The sequence below is a fragment of the Cetorhinus maximus genome, chromosome 2 (genome assembly GCF_964194155.1).
Source record: "Cetorhinus maximus chromosome 2, sCetMax3.hap1.1, whole genome shotgun sequence".
Classification (NCBI taxonomy): domain Eukaryota; kingdom Metazoa; phylum Chordata; class Chondrichthyes; order Lamniformes; family Cetorhinidae; genus Cetorhinus; species Cetorhinus maximus.
In genome coordinates, this window is record NC_135880.1 from 97,207,477 (window position 1) to 97,225,884 (window position 18,408).

The 18,408-nt window shown below is 44.7% G+C and overlaps 1 protein-coding gene across 1 annotated transcript in view; it reads left to right on the forward strand.

Moving 5' to 3' along the window:
• pcsk5b (proprotein convertase subtilisin/kexin type 5b) overlaps nucleotides 1-18,408 on the forward strand; it is a 459,575-nt gene that overhangs the window by 418,332 nt on the left and 22,835 nt on the right. The window contains exons 31-35 of the mRNA XM_078567301.1: nucleotides 753-995; nucleotides 3,193-3,420; nucleotides 10,330-10,507; nucleotides 14,311-14,528; nucleotides 18,180-18,280. Of these exons, the coding sequence (XP_078423427.1) occupies nucleotides 753-995; nucleotides 3,193-3,420; nucleotides 10,330-10,507; nucleotides 14,311-14,528; nucleotides 18,180-18,280 (968 nt within the window). The remainder of the gene's footprint in view (nucleotides 1-752; nucleotides 996-3,192; nucleotides 3,421-10,329; nucleotides 10,508-14,310; nucleotides 14,529-18,179; nucleotides 18,281-18,408) is intronic.

Genomic DNA, 18,408 nt, shown 5'->3' on the forward strand with positions numbered 1-18,408 from the left:
AGCTTTAAAATGTGAACTCTTGTCATATCATCCTTTCAGCTATTAACTGGAAGCTCGAATTTCTTCTTTAAAGTTATCAATCTCTGTGGAGAGTGTAACACTATGGGTAATTTTATTCTGTAGAACTCTGTTCATTAAACCTAGAGTGCCCAAATAAATTCCACTTAGAAGTCTTTTTGAGGTGTCCATTCTTCAGCAAGCAGAGTAATCATTGGGTATTGGTTACTTAGACACAAGAATAATTATTCACCCCATTCCCATGTTGAATCATATAAGATATTCAATAAAATGTAAATATACAGATCCAAAATGATAATACTGTAAGCAATTTCTTTCAATGAATAGTCTAGATCCTAAATTTTCCAAGGCTTGCTGGCTGGCTATTCTTACTGGAAAATCGTAGGCACAAATTCCTTGATTTTCTGTTCAATTAAATCAATAGATTGACAGTGACAGACAATGTGCCCATGATTTTCAGATACGTGCTCCCGGGAATCACAGAGTCCCAATTGCAAATAAATGCAGAGTAGGTTTAAAAGGTTAAATGGCCTAATTCTGTTCCTATTTTCCTTTGCTTATAACATAATCTTGTAAAAAGCATGACTAATTTTAGTAACTCAATACCTCTTACATAATTTGCTTTATAATTTTGATTGCTACACAAATTAGTTTATTGAGATTATTATATAGTTGCCATGACATTATGACTTCTTTGGAAGCAGGAAAATTAACAATGTGCTTGGTTTCCACAGAATGCAGCAGATACTTTTTCTCTCACAAGGGTGTTTGCCTCCAGGACTGTCCCCCAGGATTCTTTCAAAACACTCAGACCTTTACATGCACTGCATGCCATTCTAAATGCTCAGTGTGTGATGGTCCAGATTTCGATGACTGTGAAGGGTGTGCCAATCCTTCTTTGGTTATGCACGATGGGCAGTGCTTGAAATCCTGTCCTGAAGGAACTTACATTAGCAAGGAAACTCAAGATTGCCAGGGTAAGCTCAGTAGCAATAGAAATTAACCAGAATTTTAAGATTCCAAGGGATGCATGGGCACAGCATTTTTAAAATGTTTAGTCACAAATTAGCACTTCATTGGTTTAGTGTGTTTAGTTTGTGGAATACTGTGGAATGGCATTATAACTAATTTTAGTAGGGGGCCATTACTTCCCATCTACATCTTGCTGTAAAATAAACACATTTTCTCAGTTCAAGATATAACTCAAACTGAATTCTGAACTTGAGGTCCACCAAGGATAATTTGCCAATACATAAATTTTACCCATTTATTACCATTTTTGGCTGGAATTCACTGAATTACTATCATTAAGTATCACCACAATGATAAGTGATTCCATTGAAGACATCTGGGGACCTAAATTAATCAGCACCCCAAATCGGCTATGATTCCAGTGGCGCACGGCAACGTTGCATTGACACAGAGAACACAAGGACCATCTAAATTCATTCACAGGCCTTATCATAATTTATTCAGGGGAGCTGCAAGCGTCAATCAGGCACCTTGATGCAACTTGCCTATCGGGGCCTAACCAATATTGGGCACAGCCAAGGACTACAGGTGAGTCCGGGGCAAGGGGAAGATGATGGAAAAGGAGGCGGGCCAAGGTGACCCACAGTTGTTTGTGAAGCCAGAAGAAGCATTCCTTCTCCCTTCACATCACAAACAACATATCATTTGAAGTTTGAAGTGTAAGGTTATGCATTTAGTGAGGGCAAACAAGGCAAGAGAAAACACAATAAATGGTAGGATACTGAGTAGTGAAGTGGAAAAGAGGGACCATGTCCACAGATCTCTGAAAGCAGCAGGACGCATAGATAAGGCAGTTAAGAAGAAATACAAGATAATTTCTTTCATTAGCCAAGGCAAAGAGCATAAGAGCAGGGAGGTTATGCTACAACGGTATAAAACACCAGTTAGGACTCAGCTAGCATACTGTAGACAGTTCTGATCATCGCATTAAAGGACAAATGTGATTGCACAAGAGAAGGTACAAAGGTGATTTACAACAATTCTGCCATCAGAATGGAGAATTTTAGCTATGAGAAAAGATTGTATTTGCTGGGGTTGTTTTCTTTGGGACAGAGAAGGCTGAGAGGAGATTTAATTGAGGTGTATAGAATTATGATAGGTTTAGATAGTGGATAGGGCGGACCTATTTCCCTTGGTAGCAAGGCCAATAAGCAGGGAGCATAGATTTAAAGTTATTGGTAGAAGGATTAGGGGAAAGCTTAGGAGAAATGTTTTCATCCAGAAGGTGGTGGTGGACTTGAATTCATTGCCTGAAAGGGTGTTAGGGACAGAAGCCCTCATCACATTTAAAAAGTGCTATGCAGCCGAAGTGCCGTAACCTTGAGGGCAATGGACCAAATGTTGGAAAGTAGGATTAGGCTAGATAGTTGTTTTCTGTCTGGCAATAGGCATGATGGGCTGAATGGTCTCCTTCTGAACTGTAAATTTCCATGATTCTATAACTCTATGGTTTTGTAACCTTGTTTGAGCAAACTCCATGGTCCCTCAAAGTATTGCTGCTTAGGCTGCTCAAGACATGGAAAGACAATTGGAGCTTGCACATCAAAAGCAATTAATCCAAAGGAATTTAACAACCTGGGTATGAAATGGACATAGGAAGCTGATTCGAATAGGACAGTGATGACCATCTAAAAAGAGCCCCCGTCCAATTTAGCAGGGCCCAAATGTCATTGTAAGCAGAGGACTCTGCTCTGATAGATCAGTTGCCATTGTGCCTATTTTAGGCCTATAAAGCAGGCACAATGAGGCTGAATTTAAGCCCCTGGTTATATGTCTATTTTCTGTGGGGAAATGAGTGATCTTACATGTATGCTAATTTTGTTGGTGTTGTTAATCAGTTTGGATTGGGAAAGGTGAAAATTAGATGGATAAGGTTTGTTAGTTCCTCACTGTAGAGCAGGGTGTGCATCTGTATTTCTTACTGGTGTAGCTGGGAAGCAACACAACATGACAATCTGGGGAGAGTCATGTGCTTTCAAATATGGCTTTGTAACTTTTAAAATTTACAGCCACCAAAAATTAAAAGCAAAACTGAGAACAAATTTATATCCCTTGTATTAAAGCCTTTGTATTTTGTAATTCTTAATTCTGCCATTACAAATTGTCGCTGTCCATTACTGAGTGCTTTTCTTTTAATTGTAGAGTGTCATAAAACATGTAGGACCTGCGGGGGACCCTATTCAACAGACTGCGTTCATTGTAGAGAAGGGATGATGAAGAACAGTGAGAAGCACTGTGTAATGCACAAGGACTGTGCCCTAAATATGTACATGGACAAGATCTGTAAGCCCTGTCACAAAAAATGCCACCGCTGTTATGGGCCCACAGAGCACGACTGTCTTAGCTGTACTCACAATTACTTTTTACTCAGTGAGTATGCCTTTGGATTTTCGAAGCTCCAGCAATTGGAAAACAGCACGATATAGTTTCCTTTTTGAATGATATTATAATCCTTGTTTCAGTCTTCAGGCTTACTAGAAGTTAATAAATGTTGTTGTTCTCTATCTTTTTGAAGTACCGATCACTCATTTGGTTTTAAAAATGTAACCTAGTTTAGTGCATGTCACTTTGCAATCTATCTTTTTATTTGAAGTTACAATTAATTTCATTTGTTTTGATCTTAAATTTCATTCCTAAAATTTCTCAAAATTTGATAGTTGTGTGTACCAGAGACAAAGAAGATACTCACACAAATTGAGGAACAGTCAGATTGGGTTGCAGGTAAACTGACTGTTTTCTTAACAAAGGCAAGAATTCCCCTGGTGGGTCAAAGTGGTAATCAATTTAATCAACTTAAAGACCATTCCACAAAAACTGTGGTTACCACTGGCATTGTGTAGTCTTACTGGTTTTACGAAGACTTTGATGAGCACGTGATAGGTATTTAAATTTGTTTTGCCATGTTAACAGAGATTGATTTGCTGAACTTTCCTTTGGCTGAGCATTGTTCTGGTAACTATGTTCCTGGCAATTTGCTCAGTAAGTATTTCTGGTAAATTTTGTCTAGAAATATTGAATGGAGGAAATCTTCTGAAACATGCTTATGGCCTGAATTTTTTGTTCAACAGGCACGCGCGATTGGCGGGCCCGGAAGCGAACGGGAAATGGATGTCCGTCTGCACCCAGCCCCTGACCGCAATTCCATTCTGGCTGACCAATTAACGGCCAGACAGCATGAAGCGCGCACTGAGAAATTCTCAGCGTTGCCAGGGTGGGAGCAGGAAGAGGGCAAGCGCTGACATAACTGAGGGTGCAGGTGAGCTCCCTGAAGGCAGACAGCTGCCCCGGGGAGCTGCAAACTTCTGCAGAATAAAGGAAACGACAAAGATGCTGTAAAATATGTCCATGCAACCCAGTTAAGCACCTGAAAACATACCTCATAAAAAAACTAGTCCTCAGATATCTCTTTATATTTTATTTCCCCACAGAGATTTCATCCTGCCCTGGACCCAGGTTTGAGCAAAAGCATGAATACCGCCTGGGAGAATGCCCTGTCCACCAACCCTAAGTGTGGACGGGCCACGTGAAATTGCTGTTCATTGCATCGTTAATGGGCTTAATTGCCCACTTAATTGTTGGCACATTTCTGACTGCCACTTGCGCCCGCCGAGTGAAATATCACGTGAGTGTGCAATGATGTTGGGACGCTTGCCCAATGTCGTCTCGCGCTATTTCACGTCCGTTCGGGTTGGATGCGCACCCGCCTGTGGGACGTAAAATTCTGCCCTATGACATCATAGCACTTAGCAACCAGAGCAATTCTTATTGCCTTTTGCCTTCCAGTGTGCATCATCATTGTACGATATTTAGGAAGGCGGTGGTCTATCTTTATGGTGAAATCTTCAGAATTTCCGGGGCCAGAGTTTTACACTCGTTGGGCGGGCTCGGCGGGAAACCCACTGCCACCCCGTGATCAGCTCCGCACCGCCATTTTACGCAGGTGGGGCAATTAAGGCCCACCCAGTGTAATAACGCGACAGTGGCATCAACGAGGAGAGCTGGGCTGGAGCAGGAGCTCAATGTCCGCCGGGTCCAATGGCCGATTCAAAAGCGACCACGGCAGCCATGCAAAGGCTGCCAGTGACTCGGGGAACCTCGGTACGGAGAACCTCAATGCTGAACGCGGCAGGCGAGAGGGCAGGTGGGCGGGGCAGCCAGCCCTGCATTTTTCCGACGAGTGTCTCACTGCCCTCCTGGAGGACATGGCAGCACGCAGAGATATACTTGTCCCCAGGGACAGGAGAGGAGGCCCACCCACCTCACCAAAAGTGCCTGGGAGGAGGTGGCATCCAGAGTGAACTCCCATGATGTGGTGAGGCACACATGGGTGCCGTGCCGCAAGCGCTTCAATGATCTCCTGCGATTGGGAAGGGTGAGTACCATGTTGGCATAAGTCACTCAGCACACCAGGTAGGAGTGCCCCCCACCCCCCCCCCCACTCCCCAATTCCCCTCACCCACTGGACCTCAGAGTTCTTAGAGTGTGAGTGGCAAATGTCAATGAGGCAGCATCTGGGCAAGGGGGTGAGCCCTGGCTGCTTGGACCGAGTGTCTTGCGGCTCCAGGGTCACAAATCAGCTGAGCCCTGCGAGGTATTCCTCAGGTGGGGTTGGCCAGGCCACAATGGCAATGCAGGTACAGGGTGGACTAATCAATGCTCCTCTGTTCTTTCAGGAGAAAACACCCCATAACAATGCAGAGAGGCAGCGGACTGGCGGGGGACCGCCCCACCTTCTAATCTTGAGTAGATACGAGCAGGAGGCACTGGAGCTGGAGAAGCGCCATGTGCCCGGGTCAACTGGCCATGGTGAGGTTGGGGTGCCACAGGGAGGTAAGAGTGCAGTGTAAGAAGGTTAGAATGTCTGTAATAGCAGCCATTCCACTGTTATCTCTATATTGATGTGAGCCTCAAACATGGAAACCCCATTGATAATGGAAAGACGAGGGCACCCTGATCCAGGTACCAGGCATGCACAGTAACAGTATAGTGACTTCAACTAATGTCCTTGTTCTTCCTTTCAGGCCATTCCAGAAGACCCTCGGGATCAGGAGCCTGAAGGCCCACCACTCACCCCAGAGGACAGTGACCATAGAAATGCACCAGCGTCACACCCTCTCAGCCAGGCAGGCACCAGCACAGATACCAGCACTTCGGTGGGCATTAGATCATCGGATAGTATCTCGGTGCACAGTGGTGAGGGCACTTCACACTTGCTTGAGGTGGATGCCCCAGGATTCCAGCAGTCAGAGGACTGCTGGGGACCAGGAACATGCTCAGTTCGGTGGTTGATGATGTGCCTCTGGAATCGTCCCTGAGGCAGCAGATGCTGGAAGTGCAAGCAGGGTGTGCGGGATGATCCGGTGGAGATGCGAGAGAATGCATGCCATGGTGTCTGTTGTGGAGGAGTTCATGCGGAGTATGAGTAATGCAATAACTCTCAGGGCCGAGCGCAATGCCTCCTCCATGGAGAGAGTGATGACTCTCATGGAGAGGTTCCTCCAGGAGCTGAATCAGTGGTTCCTGGGGATGCGCTCGGACCTGCAAGCCCTCACAATAGCAATGACTTCAGGTGTCACTGTCAGTGTAGGAGATAGATCGGGCACCCAGTATCCCAACTAGGTGCCCATCCATCAATGGTGAGCAGGGAAGCCCAAAGCGACCTGACGTTGGCGCACGAGCTGCTTGTTGTCCCTGTGGGCTCCTCTCAGGGCGCTCCAGATGATGGCAGCTGCTCCTCTGCGCCTCCGCCAGTGACCGTGGCATCCGATGAGGCTGCGGCAACTGGGGAGATGCCAGCTTTGGCACTGGCTGCTCCCTCCCAGGTGGGGCCAGCACAGGCTCCACTGGTGACTGCCAAGGTAATGAAGGCCAACAGGCAGAGTGAGCAGGCTGTCTCCAATGCCAATGCCAGCGAGGAGGGAGCACCTCGACGTAGCACCCGCAACGAAAACTTAAAGCATCTTTAGTGCAGCACGGGCTTATCAGTGGTGATATTCTTTTCCCCCACTTATACGTTAATTATTATTAGGTGTAATGGAGAACACCTTTCCATTTAATTTGATTTATGTATGCCAGGCACCACATCATTAAATGTGTTTTATGTTCAACAAACCTCTGGGTGCTTCATTAGTTCTGCAGGTGCAGGGTAACCCATGATGTTATGAGTGACTTGTTTGTCATTAAGCTTTATTGAAATGGCACATAGTGCATGTTGTTCACCAAGCAAATGTTCCTGTCAGGTATCGAGTATGGAGCCTGCAGCCCTGGAATGTGGTGGTGGTTCATCTTTGGTAGGCTAGCTGAAGGAAAGTTGGATCAAAGTGTCCCGGGTGTCCCTGCCTCCCTGGAGATTGCCCAGGTCAGCGTCTATCCCATCAGCGTTCTCCTGACCGTGCTCGTCCTCGGACTCATTACTGGACTCATCATCTGCTGCTAGAGCAGCTGCGCCAACATCCTCGTCCTCCGCTGTGTCCTTCCTTTCCAGCGCCAGATTATGAAGAGCACAGCCACGCAACCACTATCAGTAACACACAATTTGGGGGGTATTGCAGTGCGCCCCCAGAATGGTCCAGGCATCAGAAGCGCACCTCGAGAAGACCGATGGTTCTCTCTACCACAGCCCTTGTGGAGGTGTGGCTTCTATTGTACCACTGCTCGGCCTCTGTTCTTGGATGGCGCAGAAGCGTCGTGAGCCACCTTGTCACCTAGCAGCCATCCATCCAGCCAGGCTGGAGCACTGAAGAGCCTTGACACCTGGGAGTGTCTCAGGATGTAAGCGTCATGGGAGCTGCCTGGGTACTTGCACAGACTTGCAGAATCTGCATCCTGTGGTCACACACTATCTGCACGTTCATGGAGTGGAAGCCCTTCCTGTTGACAAACGCACTGAGCTTACCTGCTGGCACCTTGATGGCCACATGTGTGTACAGTCTATAGCACCCTGGATGTGGGGGAACCCAGCAATCGCTGCAAAGCCTCTGGCTTGCTCTACCTGGCTGGCCTTGTCCATGCGGTAGTGAATGAAAGTCAATGCATGCCTGAACAGAGCGTCTGTAACCTGCTTGACACAACTGTGGACAACTGATTAGGAGACTCCACAAAGATCATCCTCCAACCCCTGGAAAGAGCCGGAGGCATAGAACTTGAGAGCCACTGTGACCTTCAGCGCCACTTGCATGGGGTGTCCACCCACACAGTTGGAGCTGATCTCAGTGCCGCCATCTGACAGATGGAGGTCACGGTCTCCCTTGAGAGACAGAGCCTCCTTCGACACTGCACCTCAGGCATATTGAGGTAGCTGCATCTCCGCCTGTAAATCCTGGCAGCATGATAGTGGCGTCTTCTGCGGCCCCTTCCGCCTTGGACATCCTGTTGGCCCTGTGCCCCTTGTGCCTGCGCCCGTCCCCCTACAGGTCACTCACCTGGAGGCTGAATAGGGACACCTGGCCTCCCCCCACTTCTGGCCCTCTCTTCCTCCTCAGATGAGGTGCGTCCAGCAGAGACCACAATCCCCGTACCCAGGGTAAGTGAAGACTGTCTGATACCTAGAAGGCCCCAAGTGTTATGACTCCTCCAGAGCTTAAGTACTAACAACTCACATTTACAAGCCCACTCACCCCTCTTATCCCGCTCGTGGATGAGGTTTTTGAAAATGTGGCCAACCCGCCTGCCCATTGTGCCCATGCAACACCCTTAAAATCGCACAGGCTGCATAAAATCACAGTCAATAGGTGCCTCAAGGGCCTTAACTGGCCCGTTAATTAATGGTAGACACGCCTCCATCCTCATAGCGCCCGTCTAGCGAAATATCACGATGATGCGCGGTGATGTCGGGGTGCGCATGATGTCATCGCGTGTCATTTTATGTTCCGACGTGTCGGGCGGGCGCCTGTATGCCAAATGTAAAATTCTGCCCTTAGTGTCACTGGAACTATATTTTAGAACTTGGTTATTCAGTTGATTGTGAGGGGATGAGGGTGAGTTGGGGGTGCGGGATGCTGAGAACAGAGACAAAACCAAGGAAGAAGGGAGGATACTGTCTGGTTCAACAGATTTATGCTACAGCCTCAATGAGTTTGTGAGACATTCATATGAGGTGCTCAGCTCTTATTATTTGTGAGCCTCTCGCACCTTGCACGTGAAATCACTGCCTTCCACCATCCACTCAAAAAGGAGGATTATAGCAATGATGGTTGATTCACTCACTGGCAAATAGCCAGACACACTCTATAGACAGAATTTAATTCAGCCCGATGTAATGGGAAACATGGCAGGCGGGTTCACTAAATCGCATATGAGGCCGCATGTCAGTCTACAGGCTGTGGGAAAACCTGCCACAATTACATCGGAGGTGAGAAGGGACTGATGCACACAACTTGCCTGTTCATGGCAGGATGTCTATTAAGCTCATTAATGAGCCACTTGACACCAATTAATCCTAAACCCATCAGGAATTTAGTGGCGGCTCAGGGATTAAGTGAGATTCACACATCCCTCCTGTACTTCTTGAAGGCCACCCAGCGAACACTGTTGGGTTTGCCTGCAGCCTCGTAGGTGGATCCTCATTCACAGGCACTCAGTGCCCAATCATGGGGCCCAGCATCGGGAAGTGGAATACTGAACGTTACCCCATTGCACTTGCCTGCAAACGCCCTGCCCCAACCTCAGGCAACCCCATTCTTATGACCCCCATCCAGCCCTCACTCACATGTGTCCCTTGTGAAGTCCTAAGAACATTCCTGGCAACTGCTCCTGGTAGCACTACCAGCAATGGAAAGCTGTCGGCCTCTGATTGGCTGGCAGACCTCTGGGCGCAAGATTTACTCCCCTGGGTGCCAAATCAGTGCCCTGATGGGCAATCGATTTTGTTGGGCTTCCCCCACGGAAGCGGCATGGATCTACCACTGGTTCTCCAAACAGTAGGTGAGTCTCTCATCACTTACATTAAATCCAGCCCAATATGCACAAATAAACATGAAGTTGTTTTATTAATACAAAAAATGTTGGCTATATAAGAATTGCTTTGAAACTGCTATTACTGAAAATTATATAACGTTCAATTTGTCAGAAATTTTCATGATTAACTCCATTAGATTTACATTCCCAATGAGATCTGACACTTTCAAGGATTATGTTGAAAAATTGGTTAATCTTGACAAAAGTGTGCTTTACAATGTACTTTTTAAATTCCTTTCTCAACAACAACATGGTAGAGGTGTTCCACGTTTTACTGTTTTATCCTGTTGTACTAATTATTTTAACCATTTATCTTTCAATTAGATAAGACATGTGTAGACACTTGTCCAGATGGATACTACACAGAGCAGAACAGACATCACTGCTTTGCTTGTCACAAAAGCTGTGAAACCTGCAATGGGAGGTCTAGCACACAGTGCCTTACCTGTAAAGCAGACTGGTATAGACTGAAACTGATGTGTGTCAAGACATGTGGATCTGGGTAGGTGCTGCAGATCAGATTAAAGTTGTTTCACTGGAAGTTGAACTGGAGAGACTGCTAGATTGAAGAATTAAATTTGCTCTTTTCCCTTTGAGTGTCAGAGTATATAACAGGGTCTGTTAAAGATGCTTTAAATGTTCACTGTTTATAGTTTACAGCTTTAAGTTTATGCCTTGCAACTCACTTAATTTATTTTTAAAAATTAATTAAGGTTATTAATGGAAACCAGGAAAAACATTGCCAGAAGAATGGCAAACAATTTATTTTTTTATAATGGATTTTACTGTAGAATTGTGGGAACCTGTTTAAAGAAAAGTGTAAAAAAAAACATGCCTGGAAACTGAGGCAAAAATGTAACACCAGCTGTTGGAAAATTTTCAAATAATTTTGGGCTAGTGAGTGAACACTTGGAAAAGAATAACTTGTTAAGGAATTATTAGTGTGGATTCAGAAGATCATATTTAATGTACATGGGGATTTTTTGAAATGATTATTCTCATGTAATGTGAGGAGAATGCAGTTAATGTTATATACTTGAGTATTCAGAAAGCTGTTGACAACATTTCATATTGATGACTAATGGCTAAGTCAAATGAAAGGATTTTTGGAGGATAACAGCAGCTACTGAGAAAAACTTGTAAATATAAAAAACTTGAGCCACAATGCTATTCCCTCTCCTGAGAATTGACAAAAAGTAATGGTTCACTGGTCACCTGATGCTCTAAACTCAAACCCTTTTAACATTTTAAACACTTTGATCAGATCACCCCTCAATTCTCTATATTCAAAAAAATCAACCCAAATTTATGCAGGCATACCTGATTTATACAGGTATACACTTCCTTGGGATCTGGGAAAGGCAGAAATCAGAGTTTATGACAGATGACCATGCTATCATCATGTCAATGTTCCTTCATTTATGCTGCTCTATCAGTGTGTGAACTATTTGTACAAATAGGATGGAAACCACTGGGTTCATAGCTTGTCCCAAATCTTATCCTTGCGGGAGAAACCTCAATTTATGTCAGCTCCAATCCAGTAACTTTGAGGACCTAATAGAGACAGTGAGGATACAGCTGGAGGTGAAATAGTTGAATAGAATAGCTGACACAATGGAGTCTGTTGCATTATCTATTCCTATATAGTAGAGAAAAAAGCAATTGATTGGAAGTAAATTTGGACTAAATTGTTTCTTTTTTAACTGAGACAGTAAAAAATAATGAAGGCTATTGGTAGAGCACGTGCTTCCTACTAGTGGATGTCAATAGTTCACTTTGTGAATCAACAACATCAATAACAACTCATATGATATCTTTACAGAGTAAAGCAGGTGCTTCACAGGAGCATTATAAAACAAAGCACAACACCCAGCCACACAAGGAGCTATTAAGGTCAGATGACCAAAAGCTTGAGCAAAGTAAGTTTTAAAGGGTATCTCAAAGGAGTGAGGTAGAGAGCTGGAAAGGCATACGAAGGGTATTGCAGAGCTTAGAGCCTAGGTAGCTGAAGGCATGGCCACCATCCTCCTCCAATGAATCTTCACTGTGCTGGGTGCCACTGCTCTCATATTGTTACATTCTTATCTATCAAATTGTAGCCAGAAAATCATTTGCTATGGCTTCTCTGCTCCCGCACTGCCACCTCTGGTGCCCTCCAAGAATCCTTCCTTGGCCCCCACCTGTTTCTGATCTACATGTTGCCCTTTTGTGATATCATTCAAAGGCACGATGTTAGTTTTCACATGCACGCTGATGACAACCCACTCTACCTCACCACCACCCCTCTCGACTTCTCCACTGTTATTAAATTATCAGACTGCTTAACCAACATCCAGTAGTGGGCGAGCAGAAATTTCCTCCAATTAAATATCTGTAGAATTGAAGCCATTGTTTTTGCTCACTAATCCAAACTCCATTGGCTCAATACCAACTCCATCCCTCTTGCTGGTAGCAGTCTGAGATTAAGCCATTCTGTTCGGAACCTCAGTGTCACATTTGATCCTGAGATGAGCTTCTGTCCTCACATTTGTGACATCTCTAAAACCTGGTATCATCATTTTACTTTGCCCCATCTCTGTTCACCTAATACAGAAACCCTTCATCATGCCTTCATTATTTCTAGACTCGACTATTGCAACATACTCCTGGCTGGTCTCCCACATTCTACCCTCTGTAAACTTGTGGTCATTCAAAAATCAGCTGCTTGTGTCTTAACCCACAGCAGTGCTATTCCCCTATCTACCCTGTGCTCACTGACCTTTATTGGTTCCTGATCAAGCAACGTTTTGATTTTAAAATTCCCATCCTTGTTTTCAACTCCCCCCTGGTCTTTCCCCATCCTGTCTCTGTAATTTCTTTGAGCCCCACAGCTGTCTGAGATACCTGCGTTCCTCAAATTCTGGCCGATTGTGCATTCCCAATTTTGATTGCTCCACCATTAGTGGCCGTGCCTTCAGTCTGGAATACCCTCCCTTCTCCTCTCCACCTCTCTACCTCGCTTTATTCCTTTAAGACACCTCTTAAAATCTACCTCTTTGACCCAAGCTTTGGCCATCTGACCTGATATCTCCTTATGTGGCTCAGTGTCATACTTTGTTTTATAATGCTCCTGGGAAGCACATTGGGACGTTTCAATTGCACTAAAGAAAATATAAGTTGTTGTCTTTTAGATGAAGCATTAAATTGAGGCCCCATCTGCCTACTCTGGTGGATGTGAAAGATTCCATGGCACTATTTCAAAGAACAGAATGCCAGTTATCCATAATGCCTTGGCCAATATTTATCCCTCAACCAACATCCCAAAAACAGGATATCTGGTCATCATCACATTGCTGCCTTCCTTCTCTCCTCTCCTTTCCCTTCCCTTTTCCCATACCCATTCCCCTTTCCCTATCCCCTTTCCTTTCACACCCCACAGAGCAAATTCCATGCTTATGTGCTTAACTTTACAATTGTTTGCACCAATTTTCACCTGTTATTGTTATTACACTGAAATTGCTGAGCCCCACTGACTCTGAAAGTATTAATGACCTGGATGCTTCAGTTTCTCACATTTTGTAGTGATGCACATAACTTTAGGTGTGGGTTTAATTCCTCCACTTTGTGTAGATAGTTTGCTCTGTTACAATCTTGGGCAGGATACAGCTGTATTATGATCCTGTCCTTAGTATTACGTAACCTTTGTTCCTTTGTGTGCCAGTTGTTGTGAGTTGGTCCTATTCCTTGGATATAATATCCCTTTTGTTTGTGTAATTAATTATGGGATTTACTTGTTATTTGATTTTTATGTTTGTTTATATTTTCCTTCCTTTATGAATATTTTATGCCTTTTCTATTTGAGCTTGATTTCTTAAAATGTTTCAATTCTTTATGGAACTTTGCTAATTATAATTCCTGTTTATTTTTAAAACTTTCCCATAAGTTTTGATGCTATTCTCCAATAGGGAGTAGATAATTGCATATTTTCACCGTCAGGAGCATGACTTACTGTTGAATGTTTAAACATTAATGGAAATGTTTCCTATTAGTTTCATCAGCTGACAGTGACTTGTTGTATTACATTCTTCAGCTTACAGTACTTGAGCAGATCTGTTTCCTTAAAAACTCACTGTTGAGCAAAAAAGAAAGCTGTTATGGTTAAAATCAAATTCAAGATGATCATAATTTTAAAAAAAGCTTCCACTTGATAATTATTTGACCTGTGCACTTTTTCTCCATGACCTTGAAATAAAATATTTCAAAAGGAATATAAGTGCTTTCTATGTTGTAAACAAGATACTTATTACCACACATCATTTGTTTTAGGCGTTTTGCAAATGTATCAACTGGAGTTTGTGAAAACTGTCACACAAGCTGTAAAGAGTGCTGGGGTCCGGGTGATGCAGAATGTCTGAGCTGTCAGGAAGATCATTTCCTGATGAAATCGCAAAACAGATGCTATCGCTCATGTCCAGAACGATACTATGAAGATAAGTGGGAACAGACTTGTGAACGGTGCCACCCTAGTTGTAAAGCCTGTGATGGTAAGTTTAAGACTTACGGTCAGAGAGTCAAGCACTACTTAAAAACTTGATCATATAATCTAAGTTGACATTCTCAGGCATTATATGAATACGAGTCTCTCTCTTTGGGGAAAAAAATTGACTTTATAGAAAAATTAAGATGGTGATGGAAAAGGTGAGTTTGGCACAAAAGAAAACTGAGCTTCATGAACTTTTCATTCATCAAGGCAGTCAAAAGAATTGATCCAAAGGTGTGCAAAATTGTCAACAAGAACACTGGTGAAACAGGATTAATAGCAGAAAGGAGAGGTGGACAGGGGCAAAAGTGTCTGTTTGGAAAGATCGCCAGAGGAGATGAGGTCAGTTCCAGGCTGAGAAGCACAATTGGTGTTCAGTGCTGGGGACTATAGCCCATGGAGAGGCATGAGGAGTAATTGGACAGTTTATGTTCTGCAAGGTAGAAGTCTGTTCATCACGTACCACCACTTATCAGCATGCTTAATGATAGTATTTCCAGCATCTGTGGTATTTTTCTTTTGATAGTTTTATGTGGATTTACACAAGTTACACAAGCAAAGATAAGCATAGCTCAGGATACATCAGACAGGTGTGATTTTTACAAGAGACAACAAATGGAAGAGGAGGAGGAAGATGAGGAGGAGGAGGAAGATACAGAACAGAGAGGTGGTCAGACTCTGGGCTGGACTCAAGGGTCTTGTCAGGGTACCATAGATGTCAAGGATCCGGGTACTTCTCAGCTGAGCCTTTTTAACCTGGGGGGAATGGCATGATCACTTCACTTTGAGCTGCCTGTGGGAGCATTTCCATTGCAGACACAGCTTACTGCCAATGAACAATGCAGATCAGTCCAGGGATCTCATTGTCTCCCTTCAAGAACCTTTGTATCCTTTCACCCACCTCATTCCTCTTTTCCAGTGTCACCATTAAAGAAAGGAAGCTCACACCTCTGGGGTCATGTGTTAATATTTACAGTGCATTCAGAAAGTTAAGAAAATGCACATTTACAGGTACGGCAATCCCTGGTGACCCACTTTGTGCTCTACCGACATGGTGGCCTCCACTTTTGGCCACTTCTACACAGTGCTTCCATTGTGACCTCAGAGGAGGCATCCTGCTCATTTATCTCAGTTTTCAGCTGAGGTGCACATGGCAGCCGGCCTCATCACGGAGGTGCCAGTGGGGCGTAGTGGCTGCTGCACTGGCGACAATTCAGGCACAGCCTCAGCCAGTGGGCCCTGCTGCACAGATTTTCCCTCAGTCAGAGAGGCCAGGAGGCCAGTGATGATGGTGTCTGATGAGGAGGTAGCACCCCCATTCTCCTTGGTGACTACCTTAGACTTTGGCTGGTGCTCTGGATGGCTGGATGGGACCACCAGCTGGGACCCAAATGGCATCTACTCCAAGCATCTCTGTGCCCCAAGTGCCCTGACTGGTCCATGCTACAGAGTGTGGCATACATTTTGTGCACATCAGCGTGCAGTTCCTGTGTCCAATACTCTGAGTACTATCGTATATGGCTCTCCATGAGGTTAGCCACTCTCGCAATGGAGGAGCTCATTGGCTCAAAGCCAGGTTGTTTGCATAAGCTGAATTGGCTCTTCCATTCTCAGCCCAGAACCCTGCACTTCCTCAGGGAAATCTAATATGTGGGTGAACATCTGTTGCTCCAGATTTAAATAGAGCCTCCTTTCTTGTGACTTCTGAGGCCCTGCATCTGCACTCAGCTGAGCAGGACTATGTCTGTCCTCCATCCTCCAAAGGGGACTATCCAAAGCCGCCTCTGTCTCTCACACTGCTCCTGTACACCAGTGCCATACTCATCACCCAGGGACACCCTATCTAAGTGCAGGTGAGGATCGACTGATGTGCCTGTACCTGCACTGGTGGAGGTGCTTGTAAAATTTGACATGCTGGCTGTGCTGTCTCTGCTCCTTATGAGTGCCCTGGTGCTGTGACAGGACTCAGGCATTGCTTCACCATGTCAGAACCTATGACAGACACAAGAAGAGACCAGGAGAATTAGCCTTTAAAAGCAGAAGCCTCTGCAGTGCTGAGGTTTGCCAATGCTGCTGAGTCTTTGGCATGTTGTCAGATGGAGAGGAGTGCACTCCATCCCCTTCATCTACAGATTGCAATATCTTTTCACTTTCTGCACAAGAATGTCCATCTCCCCTTTTCCGACTTGCTCCTGCAGGACCACCCTTCGATTTCCATGGCCCTCTCCTCCATCACTGTCACAATGTAGTGATGAGGCATTCTTCCTCCTGTCAGAGTCCTCTTTCTGGCATTGTGAGCCTTTTTCTCCTGCAAGGACAAGAGACAGAGATATAACACTGCGGCCTCTTTGACCAGTGTTCAATCTCATGTACATGTATCATTGCTGACAAGTCCTCAATAGCACTATGGCTCTGAGCCTTGCTGAGGGGTCAGTAAGTTCCCTGGGCACATAATCTTCCCATATTCAGGAGCAGCTTGCAGCTTCAGGCTCCTCAGCTGGTGTGTCTGCTGGAGGCTGAATACCCAGAGGCTTGTCATTAGGTCCTGGCATTGCACTCACCTTGCTAGAACAAAGAAGGTCATTGAATATTTTCCATCCTGAGCCAATTCCTCTGCACCACGGTTTGATTACTGACCGTCTCATCCTTCTCAACCCATGCCAGCTTAGTTTCACTGGGTGGCTTTCTCCTTCCACCTTCCAGAAACAGGACCTCACTCCTCTCCCTCACTGCCTCCAAGGAAGACCTCCAGGTCAGCATTGGAGAATTGAAGGGCATCCCTGCCTCGATGGAAGGACTCTGCCTTTCTTCCTTAATCCCTTTATCTTGCATTTTTCACTCAAACAGCAGCCACATTAATGGCTGCAATGATGTCTTTAAATGGGGCTCACACTTCAACAGTCCTGCCCCCATTCCTACACCCATGGCTGCTAACTGACCACCCAACTGCAGACCTGTGAGCCTTACATCAATAGTAAGGAAAATGCTAGAATCTGTTATAAAGGATGTGATAAATGGACATTCGGATAATAATGATCTGATTGGGCACAGTCAACATGGATTTATGAATGGGAAATCATCTTTGATGAACTTGGAGTTTTTTGAGGATGATACTAACAGAATTGAAAAAGGGAATCAGTGAACATAGTATACTTGGATTTTCGGAAGGCTTTTGATAAAGTCCCCCACAGGAGGTTGATTAGCAAAATTAAAGCACATGGAATAAGAGGTAATATACTGGCATGGATTAAGGATTGGCTAACAGGCAGAAAACAGAGAGTAGGAATAAACGGGTCATTCTCATCTTGGCAGGCTGTGACTAGTGGACAATTGAAAAATGTTTGTTGCTTTTCCATGTAGTTGTTTAGGGTGTCATCCATTTCCTGGTCACAACTTTCTGCTTTCATAGTCCTTTGCAATGTAATGCCTATCTTGGTAGGAGAGCAGCAAATGCATTTACCTGTGTGCTGCCATTTTTAAAAAATGGACAGATATATCCAAACCCAAAATCATTTAAACCTGTTTAGGCAGCAATAGATCCACATGGGCATATTTGAAGTCTTTTATTAAATTTTCAGTTGGGCACAGAATTCATTCCAAATATATGCCAGGAGTTCATCTGGCTCACTGACAATACAAATTCTATTTTTTCCAGGCAAAGGACCTATTCGATGTACTTCCTGTTTCTGGGGCTTCAGGATGGTTGGAAGTATCTGCAGTTCTCAGTGTTTTGCTGGGGAATACCTGCTATCAGAGGTAATAAACACAAATTGACTATTACAAAGAAACACAGAACATAGAGATGTTACAGCACAAAGGAGGCCATTTGGCCCATTGTGCCTGCACCGGCTCTTCAAATGAACAACTTACTTATTGTCATTCTC